Genomic DNA, 16,789 nt, shown 5'->3' with positions numbered 1-16,789 from the left:
GAGCCCAGAACCTGCTGTCTGAGTGCTGGCCGGCCGATGGGTCAGCACAGTGGGAATATCCACACTGCACTCACGTGTCACGTGGCCGTGACGACACGGGTTCCTAAGACTCTAGGAGACTCCCTTCAGGCCACGTGAAGGTGCACGGGTCACAGATGAGCTGCGTATTTCAATCGCCTTATCTCCAGAGCACCTCGCTGTGCCGTGTGCATGTTTAAAAACCTGACAGAATCTGAGTGGGTGCGGTCAAGGTCCTCGGGATGAGGAAGCTCAGCCTCCCCCGACCCCATCAAGCTGAGGGCCCAGGTCTCCCGCCCTCAAATAGCTGAGGAACTTGGGGCACAAACGCCACCCACCGTCATGTGCTCTGTCTCGGGTTTGTTTCCGGGACCTCGTGGGGTACCTTGGAGACGGTTCCATGCCAGCAATTGCAGGCCACCTCAGGGGTGCCTCAGGTCATGGATTCTGCCCGAGACGAGAGGGAGCAGCTCTGCCATTTCCTGCCACCTGCAGTCATGGCCTGTGTAACCTCGTAGGTTTGACCTTTGGCACAAATCTGTCTTCAGGATCAGTTCCCAGAAGTGCGACTGTGAGTCTGAGATGGACCGAGATGTCCCTCGGCCTGCCCTTTGCTGGAGATGCCAGTGTTCGGCTGGAGACTGTGCCCATTTCCGTCCCCGGAGGGCCGTCCCCCACACCGTCTCCAGTTCGGTGGACTGCGACCTTGTCCCCATCCTTCCAGCGCTCCCAGGGGGACAGGAGAGGCCACCGTGGCTGCGGCTGGCGGCCCTGCTGTCAGTATGTGCTGGATCTCCTCTTGCCGCCTTGCAGGGTTTTCACAGTAAGGAGCCGGTCGGTGCCCTGCTTCCCACCTGGGCACGCTGTCTCTGGGCATTTGTTTCAGTGTGAGGCATGAGGTAGGGTCCCAGTCCGCCTGACACCACCTCCAGAGTGTCACCCTCCTCTCAGCGCCTCCTCCTGCAGTGCCCTCTCGCGGCCTCACGGAGCCTTCCCTGCCCCACGGCCCCCGGTCAGGGACACCCAGGGCAGACTCGGGAGGCCACGGCGACTCTAAAGAAAGCCACTTCTCCCACAGACAGTTGTCACTGCGGGTCAGGCCCCTCTGCCTGCCGGCTCTGCTCAGCATCCTGTCCCGGCCGTGAGCTCACGGCCATCCTCCCCCGTGCCACAGGTGGGACGCCAGGCCTCAGGAGATGGAGCCCTTGCCCGGCGGCTGATCACCTCTGGCTGGGAGCCCAGCAGCCCAGAGAGGAGGCCCGAGTAGGGCCAGCTGCACTCTAGGGGTTGGGAGTGGGGGAGAGGGAGGCATCCCAGTCGCCATGACAACCCCAGAGCGCCTGGTGCCAACACTAGTTGGTTTTCAAACAGCCTCCACCCTCCTCCCCGGGCCTCCCCTCCCCTCAGCCTGCCTGGACCTGGCCCCCACTTCTCCCTCACCCCACAGCGCCCCATGCACCAGGGATCGCAGGCAAACTGCAGCTGCGAGGAGCCCAGGGACCCACTCAGCAAGGGGTCATGTCTCCACCGGCCAGGCTGGGCCCAGGCCACAGGAGGACAGGGTCAGCTGAGGTCTTGGGCTCGAGAGGGGAGGCTTCCCACTCACGGTAGAGCACAGGTTCATCTAGACAGCCCTGCAGCCTGCCTCTCTAACGCCCTCCTGAAGCCTGGCCTTGTATGCAGGAACAAGGGACGAGTCCCCACGGTGTCTGCAGAGGGCCCAGGGCCGCCCGGAAGGGATGGCTGTCCCACTGCCAGAACCTCTCACCAATGGCGCTCTGAGAACCTCCCTGCGCGCCCCTCAGGCACAGTCAGACCCGGGCTTCTATCCACGTCTGTGTTCCTGGGTGAGCACGTCACGCCTGACAGATTCCACACACGCGCCAAGCACGGGCCTGGCCGGGATGGCCCCACGGAGGTTTGCCTCCTCTGGTGGCTTGAGACCTGTGGGTGACCTGGGCGGGGGCCCTGGGGACCTGCTGCTCTGTCTGGGGGGCTCAGTGTCCTGTCAGCAGTGCCGGACGCACAGTGGGACCCCAGCGGCCCTGTCTGGCCAGCCTGCGAACCATACAAGGCTCAGAAGGAGGACCAACAAGGTTGACCTGGGAAGGGCCCCAGGTCAAGAGCCAGCTACTCCCTGGAAGGCCAGGCTGGCTGCAGGGACCTGAGACAGCAGGGACCTGGGACAGCAGGGACAGCAGTGAGAACCTCCCTGCCAGCCTAGAACTCTGACCTGCAGCTGGCTTCTTGGAGGGTCTCGAGCCCGGGGCAAATGGAGGTCTCCAGGTGGGCATCATCCTTCATGCCAGAATGATGCTCCACCATGCTGGTGGCCTTGCGGAGTCCCCCTGGCCACTCCCTGCTGCCCCACCCTGTCTGCTCTTAGAAGTCTAGGAAACAGTGCCCGGGGTGGACTCCAGGGAAAGATACCCACCATGTTTCCATGCCTGGGCGGCCAGACGCGAGCTGCAAGCCTGGGCCTGGACCCAGCCCCTTGGACAGCAGGCAACACGGTGCCCACACCTGGGGCTCCACACAGCCTGGCCTGGGCTCTGCCTGCTGCTCAGACACTCGCTGCGAGACAGGCAGGGGACCCCAGCCTTGCTGGGTCCCAGCTCCCCAGACAGAGCAGCAGGTCCCCAGGGCCCCCGCCCAGGTCACCCACAGGTGGCAGCTGACTTTGTCCCACCACTGTGCTGCTCTGCTTCCTGCCCTGAGCAGGTGGCTCTCCCACTCCTCATGCTGCCCACCACCCCTCAGTCCAGGCCTCCTCCTCCCCCTGTGGAAAAGGTGCCCAGCAGAGAGAGAGCTGGGCACCCTCCATCACGCCTCCACGTGTGCCACCTGTGGGTCACCCTGCCTTGCAGAAGAGCTCTCCCAGGGCACAGCCCAGGGGCCCGCGGGGGACGGGCCTCAGGCTCAAGTCCCAGGCCCTGCTCCTCCCAGCTGTGGCAGAGCCAGGCGTAAAGGTACCAAGGCCCTCTTAGACCTGGCGCGGAGGAGAGCAGCGTGGCTCCCAGCCTGGGCCCTGGGCAGCACCCTACCCCTCCACCCTGCAGGCAGACACCTTGAGTCTCAAATCCCACTGACGTGATGGAGGGTCCTGCTGGAGTGGAGGGGCGCCAGGGGCTGGAGACCACCCCCAGCCCAGACACAGCCGTCTCCAGGCCCCAGGCCACTGAGGCCCGAGACGGGAGCAGGCAGCCGGGACAGCTAGGAGCAGCCGGGAGCCTTCCTGGCCGGCTTTCAGTCCCCAGAGGCAGCACACAGCAGGCCTGAGGACCGAGGAGGGGCTGTCACTGTCCGCAGCTCCCTGGGGACAGACCTCGAGGGAGCACCCCGTGGCTCTGCCTCCCCTGGGGCCTGAGAGCAGGAGCAAACACCAACCAAAGCCAGCAGGCAGGGGCTCTGTCACCCAAGAGGCCGCGGCACCGGTCAGCTCAGGGGCCCCGGTGGTACCCAGAGCAGCTGCCCTGAGGAAGAAGGTTAGCCACTCTGCAGGACAGGCTGGGTTCGTCCCCACAGGCAGAGGCCCTTGCTCCTCCTCCCCCAGTCAGAGGGGCGGCTGAGGCTGGGAAGGGCGTGGGCAGCTGGTGCTGGGCTCCCCATGCAGGGAACAACCACCAAGTGCAGCTGTTTGCCAGGAGCGAGACAGATGGGCCAGGAAGGGGCATGGTTTCTGCAGGCTAGATGCCCTGGTTCTCGGTGGTGGGGGTTTGGGGCAGGGGTCAACCTGGATACACAGCAGCAGTGGCCCGGGCCCTGAGATGCTTATGCAGGCACCAAGAGGGGTCCAGCTCTGCCACTAAGCATCTGGGCAGGTCCCACATGTACCCTGCGCCTTGGCTTCCCCACACGTGGCTGCAGTACCATGAGCACAGGAGGGAGAGCCACCAGCACTCAGGGTGCCACCCAGGGCTCCCTTACACCACTGGCCGGCTGGCACAGACCTCTCTCCAGTGACGGTGCCCACTGGGAGCCCCCAGGACAATCCTGTCCAGCTGCCAAGATGTCCTCAGAGCATGGACCCCTTCCCACTCCTCAGCCAGCCTCCAGGAAAGGATCTGTGTTGGCATGCAGAGGCCGCACCGGGCTCACACCTGGGTCAGGAGGTGGACGGCAGCCTTGGCCCTGGTGCCTGAGGCCCAAGCTGCCAGGGCACACCAGCCGTGTGGCAGAATGTCCGCGTCATGCAGGGACAGCCGGGGCAGGGTGAGTGTGCCTTGAGACGGTTCTGCAGGTGCTGGAGGACACCTCGGGCCACTCCCCCCAGCAGGGCTGAGGAGAGACGGAGGCGCGGAGCCGAGGGCTGCGCCTGGCCGCTGGCCAGCACTTACGCGGGCCTCAGACGGGAGGTGAGAGGAGCGCAGGAGGACTGTGGGCCAGAGGGCCCTGCCTGGGCACAGGCTCTGTGCTCTTGTGCTTCCTAAGACAGTGCGCACGCGGGGAGGTGTCCTGAGAAGTGGAGAGCAGAAGTCGCGAGAAAGAAGCGCAGACGGCGGCGCAGACTGGGTGACAGCCCACAGGAGACGCCAGCAGCCTGGCCGTCGCCCCAGGAGGCCCTGAGCTTGGACTCCCCCCAGCCACCCGGGCCTGGCCATGACAAGAGGCAAGTCACTGGTGACAGCGCACAGGGCTGGCCACAGGGGCATTCAGAGCCCGACGGGCATCGTTCCGAGGCCCAATGCTCCAGTGCATGCTTCTCGGCGCAGCACGGCTCCCTCAGCGTGGAGCAGAGGGCTCTGCTGACGGGGCACCTGCCTTCCTCGCAGCCGCCCCTCGGGCACCACCAGAACCCGGGCTGGCGGGGGAAGTGGCACTGAGCGCATCAGGAGCCCAGAGAATGACAGGGGCAGGGCTTAGCCTGTTGAGTGACCAAGAGGCACGGGCAGAACCTGGGCACGCCTGGGGTTGCTAGGGGAGGGCAGCTCGGCTGGCCAGGAGGACAGGGCGCAGGTGGCACTTGGGGCTCTGGGCCCGTGTGTCCTGTGTTGCTGCGGGGGGGGGGGGGCAGCTGCGTGGTCACTGAGCATTTGTGAAGGAAAACGCATGGCCTGTGCTGTGCTCCAGCTGGCCCGTCGCCGCATTCCCAGAACGGCCAGTCCTACCCACACAGGCATCTCTCTGGTCACCACCGGGTGCCCAACAGTGGTGATAGCTGGGACTGGTGAGCGCAGGGCTTGTGAGGTTGGCAGCACCAGCCCTGGGTCCTGGCTGTCACTGAGGGAGACCGGGTGCCTTCACCAGCACACGACGGGGCCCCTGCAGGGTTTCAGCAGGTGGGGTGTCCCGGTCACTGCTGCAGCCCGGAGGAGCCTACACCTGGGACAGGGGTCCCGACTGCAGCAGGAGGTGGAGGCCCTGAGTCCGAGTCACGGTGAGAGAGCACAGCTGACGTGCACTCCAGACCAGGGCTCAGGGCCTCTCTGTGCCATGGGTATCGGGGGTCCTGGAGCCCTCCTCAGGTGACTGTGAGGACGCAAGTTACGAGAGAAACTGGTCATGTTGAGATACTAAGTCCTGAAAGTCACATTTTCCAGGTGCAGTTGTGCACCCGATGACCCAGAGACTCGGGAGGCTGAGGCAGGAGGACCACAAGCTACAGCAGCCTAGATGGTCAGCCAGGCCCACCCGGTCTCGGTGGCACAGCATCCCTGGGCTCAGTCCTCAGTGGGGGTAGTGTGGCATTTGTGAGTTGGACACCTGCATCCTGCCTGGCACATGAAGTCACAGCAAGGACGGGGGCTGGCAGTGTAGGACACAGCACAGAGGTGGCCCTGCCTTCCCAACAGGGAATGGCTAGCCCAGGCTCAGAGACCCTGCAGGGGGGCTGAGGAGCTGTCCAGGGTGCTGACCCTGCAGGCTCTCCTGAGCCTCTCCTCCCAGAGCAGGCTCCCCGGCCTCAGCTCCTCCGCTCCCTGGCCCTCTACCCCAGTTCTGCAAGATGCAGAGAATTCTGCATCGGATGGTGACAGCTGCACGATGCATCAGACACCATGGAACTACACGCAAATGGCTCAGGTGACAATTTCATGTCACAAGGATTTACTGCAATTCCAAAAACTGGAAAAAAATTCAGACAACCAGGGCCAGAGCACATGAGAGACTCACTTTGTAGAACTTCAAATCAACAGGCTGGTCTTCTGCCCTGGGAACCGCCTGAGAGTGGCAGGATGAACACCACCAGGTGGACACACAGGGTGGACGACACGCAGCCTCTCCGGCACTCACACCCATGTATGGCCGTGACAGACACCACTGATCAATGGAGGCCTGCCCCCAGCCCAGATCGACCTCAGAATCCTTCCCACCCAGTGCACAGGCAGCCACCACCAATCAATGTGAGATGGCCGCGAGCTGGTCTCCTGGGGCCAGGCTGCTCGGGCTGCTCCTCCAAACAAGTGCAGACACAGGGTGGGGCCGTCTGGGACCTCGCGTGGGTGCTCCAGCCGAGCTGCGCTAAGTGGTAAACGAGGTCGCTGTGACTGGCACCCCGCCAGTAGTCGCTCCCCGTTCAGCACTTCACGTAATTACTCCTCGGGCACCAGCCGGCCACCCACGGGGCCAGTCACTGACGGGATCTGGGTTGGGAAGGGGAGGACGCGGCTGTGGCAGCCTGGCTGCGGCAAGAGGCCCGACTCCCCAGGTCGGGAAGCGCAGCTGCTCCCACCACCACACCACCCGCGGGGGCCGGCCCTCCACGACCCGTGACGACGTGGCGGTACCCTGCACGGCAGGCCAGCCATCCCAGGCACATCCTGGGTACCCGGGAGAGGGAGGGAGGAGGGCAGGGCAGAAAGGTGAGGAGGAGGGAAAGAGGCAGGAGTGGGAGGGAGACAGCGCGAGGGCAGACGGGAGGGCGAGGCGGGCAGGAGGGGAGCCAGGGACGGGCGAGTCCCCCACGCTGACCCTGACCTGGCAGGAGGGAGTCAGGAGCCAGCTGTGGCCTGGCACAGCCCTGGCAGAGCCCTGGCATGGCCACTCAGCAGCTCTGCGGCCCACGATCCCCACGTGCCTGCTCTCACCTACCCACTCAGTTTGCTGAGCGACCCCTGAGGCCAGTTTGGTGTCTGGCACCTGAGCCCATGACACAGGAAAGGTCTCCATGCTCACAGGGGCCGTCTGGAGCAGGTGAGAGGCCCTGCCAGGCTGGGCAGCACGGCAGCCGCAGCTCCAGGTGCTCGGGGCAGACTCTGCAGAGGAGGGGCCACCAAGGTCCTGAAGAACGGCCCCTCCTGGAGCCACTGGTACTGAAGCCACTGCCACCCCTGGTACTGAAGTCACCGATGGTCACTTGGGCCCATGTGCCCAGGTTACTGACGCTTCCCAGGCCTGGTGGCCAGGTCCTGATTGTCCTCACGGCAGGCTGCACCCACCCTCTTTCTTCCTCCCTGTGGGACACTCCCTCCCTGGTGACTGGTCCCAGCCCGGGGACGGGGCTGCTCAGACAGAGGGGCCTGAGCACCAGGGCCCTCAGGGCTCCTTTGGAACCGGCTTCTACCTCAAGTCAGTGCTACCTGTTTAACGTCACAGTGTTTGACGCGACACGAGGCTGCCTTTCTATTTTAAAGTACAGGGTTCAGGACGTGTGGTCCACTCCCTCCCAGGACTGAGCCACGCGAGGTCCTTCCAGCACGTTCTTCACCTGGACAGAAACCTGCCCCTGGGCACTCACGGCCATGTTGCCTGCCCAGACACTCTGCTCCTCGTCTCCCCGGGGCTGCGGCTCTCTGGGTCACACAGGGCCAGCCTGTTGTGCTGTCCTCCTTCCCTGGGCCCCATGTCCTCAGGGCTCACTGTGCAGATCCTGTGACCTGGGCTCTGGTCAGTCTGCAGGTGCTGCAGGCTGACCCCGTCCCCCACACTCCAAGGGAAGAGCCAGCCCCGCCGGCTGCGTTGTTTGGGGACTGGGCCCTTCAGCAGGTTGCAGGGGGGCCTGGGTGGCGTCTGCCCAGACAGGACCGCTGGGCCTCTAGGAGGCAGGGGGGGAAAGGCCACAAGAGGACTCGGAGCCGAGGAGACCCCGACCCTGTGTGCGCTTGGCTCCCAGCTTCGGAGCCAGGACATTCTCGTGAAATGCAAGGGGTGAGCTGAATCACGGGGCTCTGGCCAGGCCCAGCTTGGCACCCCCACCCACCAACCACACAGACCACGTGTCCAAGTGGGAGGAGCCACAGGCAGGTGGCCAAGGGCAGACTGGACACAGGAAGCAGACAGCCAGGAAGAGAAAGCAGCCTCCCCCGGCACTGGCTAGACCCCAGGCTGGACGGGACGTCACAGGAAGTTGGCCCTCAGACCCCCAAGGGTGGTGAGCTGCACCGTGGCCAGCGCACCCCGCCTCACTGTGGGAAACGGAGGCTGATTTGGCATGTCCTCCACAAGGGAGGACAGCGAGGGCCCCTGCACTGGGTCTCCTACAGGACAGGGGACGGGGTGGGTGTTCTGGCAGGCTGGCCTGGGGCGCTGGCCGGGAGCCGCGAGACGCCATCTGACTCGGGTTAGAACTGACCCACAGGGACAGCAGCCGGAGACCCAGCTGCCCCCGGCAGGAAGTGGGGCTCCAGTACGCAGCAAGCAGGGCAGGACCCTGGCCACGAGGGCCAAACGCCCTGCGGGGCTGGTGCCGAGGGCCACGGGGTCAGCTTGACGCAGTGACGTTGATGGAGATGACAGTGACGAGGCTGCATGGCCCCAGGCCAGGAGTCCTGCTGCCTAACTCAGGACACGGGGCAGCTGGTGTCAGCCCAGGCCACAGGGCAGGGGGGAGGCCCAGGCCTGGCGCTGACCCACAGCAGCTCCGGCCATCTCCTGCTGCAACCGGTGGGCTTGGGGTCAGAGTAGAGGGAACAAGGTCCCACCGGTCACCAGACCAGTCCAAGCCCTGGGCCTTTTAAGTGGCGATGGCTTCTCTTGGGAAGCGAGAGTCCTGGCTGTGGGTCCTGTGCTGCCCTGGGCTCCACCCCCAGGCCCAGGGCTCCCTGGACGCGGTGCCTTTCTGAGCCAGGCAAAGGCCTCTGTGAGGGGAGCAGTGGCCCTGGGCTGCCGTCTGAAGCACATGGGCTCCCAGGAGGGGACAGGGACGGTGACTGAGCTAACCACACCCGACAGCTGGTCCTCCTGGCCCACAGGGCGAGGACCAGGGGTGCTGAGGTGTGGGTGGGCACTGGCTCCAGCCCTCAGCAGCCCCCAGACTCAGGCCCGAGGTCTAGATTTCCTGGGTGGCTGGGACGGGTCAGCCCGGAGGCAGCCAGGTCCCTGAGGGGAGCCCACCAGCCCCTCACCCACCTCCTCGCTGCCCGGGACTCTAACATGCCCGTCTCTCTGCTTCGGTCTCTGAGGGTGCCAGGCCACAGCCGCCCACCGGCAGGACTCTGCTGGCCTGCACCACGCCAGGCCGGGCAGCACCGCTGCAGGGCATGACACCAGGGACCAGGCGAAGCTGGCCTTCGCAGACCCGCCAGGCCCAACGAGTGCCCTGACGACGGCCTCGCGCTCAGGCGTAAAGCAGGCGGTTCTCCTGGGTCTGAGGTCAGAGGGCAAGTGAGCCCCAGAAAGAGCCTGGGCACAGGGAGCGCAGACGGTCCCCATCAAGAGAGGGGAGCGCTGGGAGGACAGGACACTAGTGTGGCAAACTCGGAGGCCCGAGCCACGGGAGCGGAGCCTGCGGACACTGCGCCTTCCCAGGCGTCCATGCGAAGCTTCAGGGAAAAGCGGCCACCGTCGGAGGCCAGTCCTCGGCAGTGAACAGAGCTCTCCCCAGGAAGGCCAGGCGGCTGGACACGCCGACGCCACAGCGGTCTCTCTGCCGACCTGGTGGCCGCTGGGTGAGCAACGGGCAGGTGGGGTACTCCGCGTGGAGACCCTGGACGAGGCCGTCTCCTCTGGTGGGATGGAGTGGGAGGTGCCAGAGGGGCTCGCACCCCGGGGAACAGTACCAGTTCACAACTGTTGGTCACTGATTTCTGGGGTTTCCATACAATATCCCCAGACCACAGCTGAGGGAGGAAAGGGAGACCACAGCAGGACAGGGCTGTTGTCCTGCAGACACGTGGACCAAGGTCTGAAAACGAGCTGCTTCCGAGGAGGCGGACAGCTCGAGTGGCTCTTCACACAGACCCGTCACAGTCCTACTTTCACGAGGAAATGTGAGTGCGTCACTTTAATGGGAACTAACAAAGATGCCACCCTCCCGTTCCACATCTTCCAGCGTCTTATCTCCTCCAGCCCAGTCACCAGAGAGCCCGGGCAGCGTAGGGCACGGGGAAGTCACCCTCCCGCCTCTGATCCAAATGCACACACCTTGCAGCGTCTGGTCAGGGACACGGGGACACCAGCTGGCCACAACTCACGGAGGGACCGTCATGGAGCTGCACTCTCCTGACCTCCGCAGCCCACCCCTGCCCCCAGGCACCTGCCACTCCAGGCTGCTCCTGTGGGAGGGGAGGCCTGGGGAAGCTGCTCCCCTGCCGGACCTCCTCGGCCCTCACCCTGAGCAGGCAGGGTCCCTCCCAGGGTTCAGCTGACTCCAGGCTGCAAGGTCAGTGCCAGAGAGGAGGCACGCCCTGAAGCAGAGGCACTGGGCGCGTCCAGGCCTCCCTGCCTGCCCTGTCCTTCTCCCCCTGCCAGGGGAAACCCAGAGAGCATGTTGGGCAAAGCTGGGTCCTACGAGGTCTCTTTTTTTTAAGACAGGGCCTTGCTAAATTGCCAAGGCTGGTCTCAAACTTGTAATCCTCCTGCCTCAGCCTCCACAACTACGGGATCTCCGGCCCACACCACCCTACCCAGCCTCCTGCAGGGTCTCTCGAGGTCCCTGCCCCAGGCTGTGTCACGACAAGCACTTGCTGTGCTGAGTGGTGCCCAAGGGCACGCAGTCACCACCCCACGAGTCCCCTCCAGGAGCATCCAGGGGATCACCCCTCGTCCACCCTCTGCAGAGCAGGTGACCTGCAGGAGATGCCATCTGAGGGCCCCACTCATCGACCATGGGGGACCCCACGGGGACTGGGTCTCCTCACTGACTTTGCCGGAAGGTTCCACCTCACACCCTTTGCTATAAAGTCTGGGGGCCCACGGAGCAAATGGGCCCCCAGCCTCCTGGACAGGACCGATGACATGGCTACGTGTGGCCACTGGCTCCCTTCCCTCCCTGTGACTCTGCCCTGTCGTCCCACCTTGCGACGGCCACGGCCTGGGCCCTAGCTGGCTGTGGGCCAGCACAGGCCTCAGTATCCCCCTGTGGGACGGCAGTGATGGCACCGACCTCAGAATCCAAGTTCCACGTGTCCCCCCTGGTCTCCAGGACAGCGGGCTTCTCCTGCCCTCATTGTGGCCATGTCCACTGAGCCCCAGGGAGGTCCTGGAGTGTCTGCAGAGGACCCAGGGAAGGTGCTGCCCGCCCTTGGCCCAACAGCCCTGCCAGCAGCTCCAGTCATTGCTGGCAGTGACAGTGACCGTGTCTGCCCAGGCCAGACTCTGCACAGCTGCTGCTGGGTGGCTGGGTGGCCGTCACACCAGCCCAAGGCCCCGCCATTCACCTGCTGCTTCTCTCTGGACAGTGGCCTCTGGTCTTCCCTCTTCCCCCAAGTCTAAGCCCATTGGGAAAACTCAGCTCTGGGTCCACAGTTCAGGTTGGCGCCTCCTCCTCTGAGTGACCGAGGTCATCGCCGCAGCGCTGGGTCACAACCCAGGAGCTCAGACTCGCTTGCCCCTGCTGGGCCTCCAGAGTAGGACTGGAGATGACATCAGCAATGACAACAGGGCCAGCCACACACCAGACCATGTCCAAGCTCAGAGAGGGTGAGACACTTGCCCTGGCTGCTCAGCAGCCATGGAGATACTGGACGTGGTCCACGGGACCGAGGCCAGAGGCTGCGAAGCAGGTTCCCCCAGCCAGCGAAGGCCGGATGCCTCCCTTCCCTCAGCCACACTCTCCCTGCCAGACCCTTCAGCTTGCAGTGCCTGGGAGAGCACCCTGGAGGGGAGCGAGGGGTGACAAGCTGCACACTGGTGCCCACGTCTGCGCGGGCAAAGCAGGCACTGGAGTCAGCCAGGCCCCGCACCCAGGGCCAGGCTCCAGAGCCCCCAGCAGCACATCTGGAACCAGGCCCATCCAACTGCATGGCACCTGCTGCACCCCGGTGGGACCGAACCCTCTCTGATCCTACCGACACAGAAGATGGGCCTGGGGTCAGGGCGGCCAGCGGGACTGAAGGTGCACACGTCTAGCCTCAGAGGTGCCGCAGGCTGGGCAGGAGCCGGGGTGGAGAGGGCTCACCACAGCTCACGCCAGTCTCTCCCTGTCTCTCCCCTCTGTCCACAGGCGGGTCAGAGAAGGCAGGTCCTCCCCAGCCCCAGGCTCTCCCTGGACACCAAGGGCTGGACACTGTCCCAGGAAAGCCGGGGCCCTGGGAAGCAAGCGCACTGTCTCTGGCGCCGTCTGAGGCCCAGACGACACCACCCAGGACCCGCTGGGCCAGGTGCACCACCTGCAGTGCCTGAGCTCCCACGGGCTCCCACAGACCAGCTGGGATCAGCCAGGTCCTCACACTGGCCCCCGCAGCTCCCCAGGAGCAGGCCCGCGTCCTCCCTGGCCCTAGGCACCTGCTCTCTGACCACGCCTAGAGAAGCCCTGAGTCCATAAGGCACCCACCCACGGCCACCTCTGGACCTGTTCCTCAGGGCCCTGCAGCCCCGCTCAGCCCGGAATTCACTGTCCCACAGACTGGAATTCACTGTCCCACAGCCAGGGCCAGGAAGCCGCTGGCCCAAAGCACCAAGTCTCGCCTGAGCTCCTCCTGGCTGCTCTGTCCACGGGGCCGTGGCAGAGCTATGGAGAATCTCGGGTGCCAGTCTGGGCAGCCGCATAGCAACAGGCACCCCACAGCCCCTCTCAGGCAGCCACCGTCCCCCGACAGTCCACAGTGAACACTTTCAGATGCAGGACAGACAAGAGCCCAGGGGAGACTGGGGGCCCTGGCCCTTCCCGCTGCCTGCGTCCCTGCCCCACCCTGCCCACGGGCCCCTAGGACCTCTGAGGTCCCACGTGGCATGAGGACCGGAGCCGGGCACGAGGGCCGCCTACCTGGACGCTGCGATCTCGGCCTTCTGCTTGGCGATGGTGGCTGCCCGCTCGGCCGCCTCCACAGCCCGGTCCACCTTCTCGCGGGTCTTGCTGGCGCGCAGCGGGATGAGGTTCTTGCGCTTGCCGCTCACGAGGATGTTCTGCTTGTACTTGCCCTCCTCCTTGGTGCCGTCGGGGAAGGTCATGCAGCCGTAGCCGTGCCGCCGGTTGCTGGCCCACTCGCCCTCGTACCTGAGCCCGTCCGAGCGCTGGCTCACGCCAAAGCCCGCACGCTTGTCGTTCTTCCACTCGCCCACGTAGGTCTCCGTGGTGGTGGCATCGATGTCGTCCTCGATGACCGCCAGCTCGGCCTCGGCCTCGCCCAGGCTGATGGTGGAGTGGACGTCGCTGGCCGTGGAGCTGACCGTGCTCATGCCCGCCTCGCTGCGGAAGGAGCTCTGCTTGCTGCGCTGGCTGGCCAGGCTGCTCTTGGACTCCGACTTGCGCAGCTTCAGCCCGCTGAGCAGGGAGCGCCGGAACAGCCCCTTCTTCTTGCTCTTGAGGGTCTCGGAGTCGCTGTGGGCCACCAGCACGAAGCCGCCCCGGGACACGGCCGGGCTGCCAGCGACCGCCGGGGAGGCGTCCGGGTGCAGCGCGGTGCCGTTGGTGTGCTCGCTGCGCAGGGAGTTGATGGACGTCCTCAGGGGCGAGCGGATCACTGCCGCCATGCCATAGGGGACGCTCTGCCGCACACCATAGCCTTGGCGCATGCCGCCGACCCACTGGCCCTGGTACGTCCCTGGGGAGACAGAGAGAGGGGTCAGTACCCAGGGCAGCGAGCGCCCCGTTACGGGGACAGGCCAGCAGTCCCTCCGCGGGACGGCTCTGCCTGCACTCCCACCTTGGCTCACGTGGAGGCCCAGGGAACACAGAGCGCTCACCACCTACACCCCGATGGCCACCGTCAGAGACACCTGCCTCCTGCTCCCCACAGGAGGGGTCCACTCCCTTAGGGACTGGGGCAGGAAAGAGGCATCACTGTGTGGCGCAACCAGGCACAGGACCCAGAGTGAGCCTGCAGCCTGCAGCACACAGGGAGGCCCTGGAGGGGCCCACAGCCTGGGGTGGCCACAGCACCCTGCCCAGGGCAGCTGCAGGGACTCTGCTGGAGGCACCCAGGAGATGCCTCAGTGGGGACAGGGCAGAAGGCAGTGTGTGGGGCGGTGTGTGTCCTCAGGTGACCCCAGGTGACCATCAGCACACCCCACAACCCCGAAGAGGCCAGGGCTGAGGCACCGTATGCCCCACTCTCGGTAGCTCTGTCCCAGGAGCCGAGAGGTGGAGGCCCCCGCACGTCCAGAGGCGAGGATAAGGGAGTGCCGCTTGCCCTGCGAGGGACCCGCGGCTGTGAGGAGGGGAGCAGCCCACGGCCTGCACCACGGGAGCCTTCGGTGTCGTGCAGCAGGAAGAGCCAGACACAGAAGGCCAGGGCCAGTGGGCCCAGGGACGGGTCCCGAAGGCCAGTGGTCCACAGAGGAAGTCGAAAGGGGCTGCCCAGGCCGGGTGGGGGGGCTTCTGCTGCTGGGTATGAAGTCTCTCCTGGGGCGATGGAAATCGCTGGGACGATGTGCCACACGGCGACTGACCTAGTGCCCCGAGGCTGCACGCCCACAGGCTGGAGACCTGGGGCAGCGAGCAACGCTGCCAGCCCGCGGAGGCCAGGAGTCCAAGGCCGCCTGGGAGAAGAGGTCAAGATGGCGAACTCCATGCTGCCCAGCGCACAGTAAGAAGGCCCGGCAGGCCTGGCTCTGTGACCGCAGGCCAGTTTCCAGGCCTCGCGGACCGGCAGTGTCCCTATCTACACAACAGGAGCCAGCGCTCTGCACCACAGGTCACTGAGCACTGCCTGCCCACATGCAGCCCGGCCACGCTGGTCCTCAGTCATCCTGGCAGCAGGGTCCCACTGGGTGCCACGCCTGAGCAGGGCACGGCACCTGCGGTGGCCACACTCCCCGCCACTGCCTGCCGCCTGCCACCCGAGCCACCTCCTCCATACCAACCCCCGCCCAGAGAGTAGAACCTCGAGGTTTGGGGAGACGGAGCCTGACACTGTGGCCCAGAACCTCCCTACCTTCAGCACACCCCACATCAGAACGCGGCCGACCTCTCCGGCTTGTCTGTCCCTGAGCCTTGTCTGCAGACTCCTCTAACCCAAGCTGCCCACCCCCGTCCAACCCGCCCGGCCAGAGCAGCTCCTGCCCCTGCTACACAACACCGGCCAACAGTGCCCCTCACCCAGCACCCACAGTCCATGGGCTGGCCGCCGTACAGGCTGCAGACGGGCTGGGGACAGCAGCAGGCCCCTGGGTGTTCCAAGTGCATCCTCCTGCTCAACCAGGCCCTGACCTCCCTGAGGGCAGGGCCACACTGCGGGTCCCTCACTCTCCACATGAGGTGGCCCAGACCTGGGCGAGGACAGGTGTGCACAGAGCATCGACCTGGCCAGAGCCTCGGACAAAGGCCACGAGAGCCCTTGGCACCAAGAGGCAGTGGCACCTACCCTGCACCCAGCTTCTGCCAAGTGGCTGGGGACGGGGGTCAGAGGTCAGCTTGTCCACACAAAGGGCCCAGGATGGGCATCCTCGTGAGTGGGACTTATCTGGAGCTGGGTACCTGCAGGAGAAGAGGGGTGTGGGGCAGGAGGACGGCGAGGGTGGCCCAGCACTGTGGGACTTGTCCCAGCTGGAGGCGGGGCTGGACGTGGGCCCACCCATGCTGGTCATTTGTATCCCAGGGCTGGGTCAGGCAGGGAGTTCTGGACTCCGGACAGTGCTAACGGGGACAGAGGCCTGCCCAAGAGAGGACGCTGGCAGTAGGAATGGCCTTGCCCGGGGACGGGAGGGCTCCCCTGAAGGAACCAAGGCAGGCCAGTGGCAAAGGCCACGCCCAGAGCCTCTGTGCCAAGGTCACCAGACATCTGGAGGAAGCCCCCGCGGGGAGAGGCCACAGGCAAAGCTGGACGGGAAGGTGGGTACAATCAGGAAAAGCCCTGGGGGGGAGACATCAAGGAACCAGGACCGAAACCCTCAAGAGAAAGAGGCTGCACCCCCAAACGAGAAGATGCAGAGAGCAGGTCGGAGGGAGAAGCCCCCAGGACCCACGAGAGGGTGGCCGGAGCTCAGCCCTGGTGAGCAAGCTGGAGGATGAGTTCTAGATCTTTCAGAAACCAAAACGAAAGGGAAGAGGTGGAAGATGCCAAGCAAGTTCGAGAACCATCCCGGAGGCCCGCGCAGGGGCTCAGAGAGCAAAGGCGCAAAGGACCAGAGACACCCACTAGGACGCGGGGGTCCACAGACACGGGCACGAGCAGGGGAGAGCGCCCAGCAAGACACGCAGCACGAGGTGGTGGGCCGCCCCACGCAGACTCCACAGACGTCCGAGGCCAGGAAAGCAGGCGGCGGGTGCTGGGCTGAGCAGCGAGGGGCGGAGGACGGCCAACCCCGACCCAGCGGTGCCCCGCGGAAAGCCGCCCCACGCGGGCTCCGAGCCGAAGTGACTTCCAGTCCCAACGCTACGCCAGTCCATCAACCAAGTCACCAAGTCACACCGGTTCACCTTCCATAGTCCTTTCTCAGAAGCCACTGCCGGTGGACTCCACCAACATGAGGGCGGAAAGCGAGAGAAAGGGGCGACGTGCGACCAGCACAGCCC

At 65.3% G+C, this 16,789-nt stretch overlaps 1 protein-coding gene across 1 annotated transcript in view; it reads right to left on the bottom strand.

Annotated features, from left to right (window-relative positions):
- Jph3 (junctophilin 3) overlaps nt 1–16,789 on the bottom strand; it is a 48,083-nt gene that overhangs the window by 18,399 nt on the left and 12,895 nt on the right. Inside the window, exon 2 of the mRNA XM_076839169.2 lies at nt 13,100–13,877. Within this exon, the coding sequence (XP_076695284.2) occupies nt 13,100–13,877 (778 nt within the window). The remainder of the gene's footprint in view (nt 1–13,099; nt 13,878–16,789) is intronic.

The sequence above is a fragment of the Callospermophilus lateralis genome, chromosome 18 (assembly GCF_048772815.1).
Source record: "Callospermophilus lateralis isolate mCalLat2 chromosome 18, mCalLat2.hap1, whole genome shotgun sequence".
Classification (NCBI taxonomy): domain Eukaryota; kingdom Metazoa; phylum Chordata; class Mammalia; order Rodentia; family Sciuridae; genus Callospermophilus; species Callospermophilus lateralis.
This window is presented reverse-complemented; position numbering and strand designations above follow the sequence as displayed.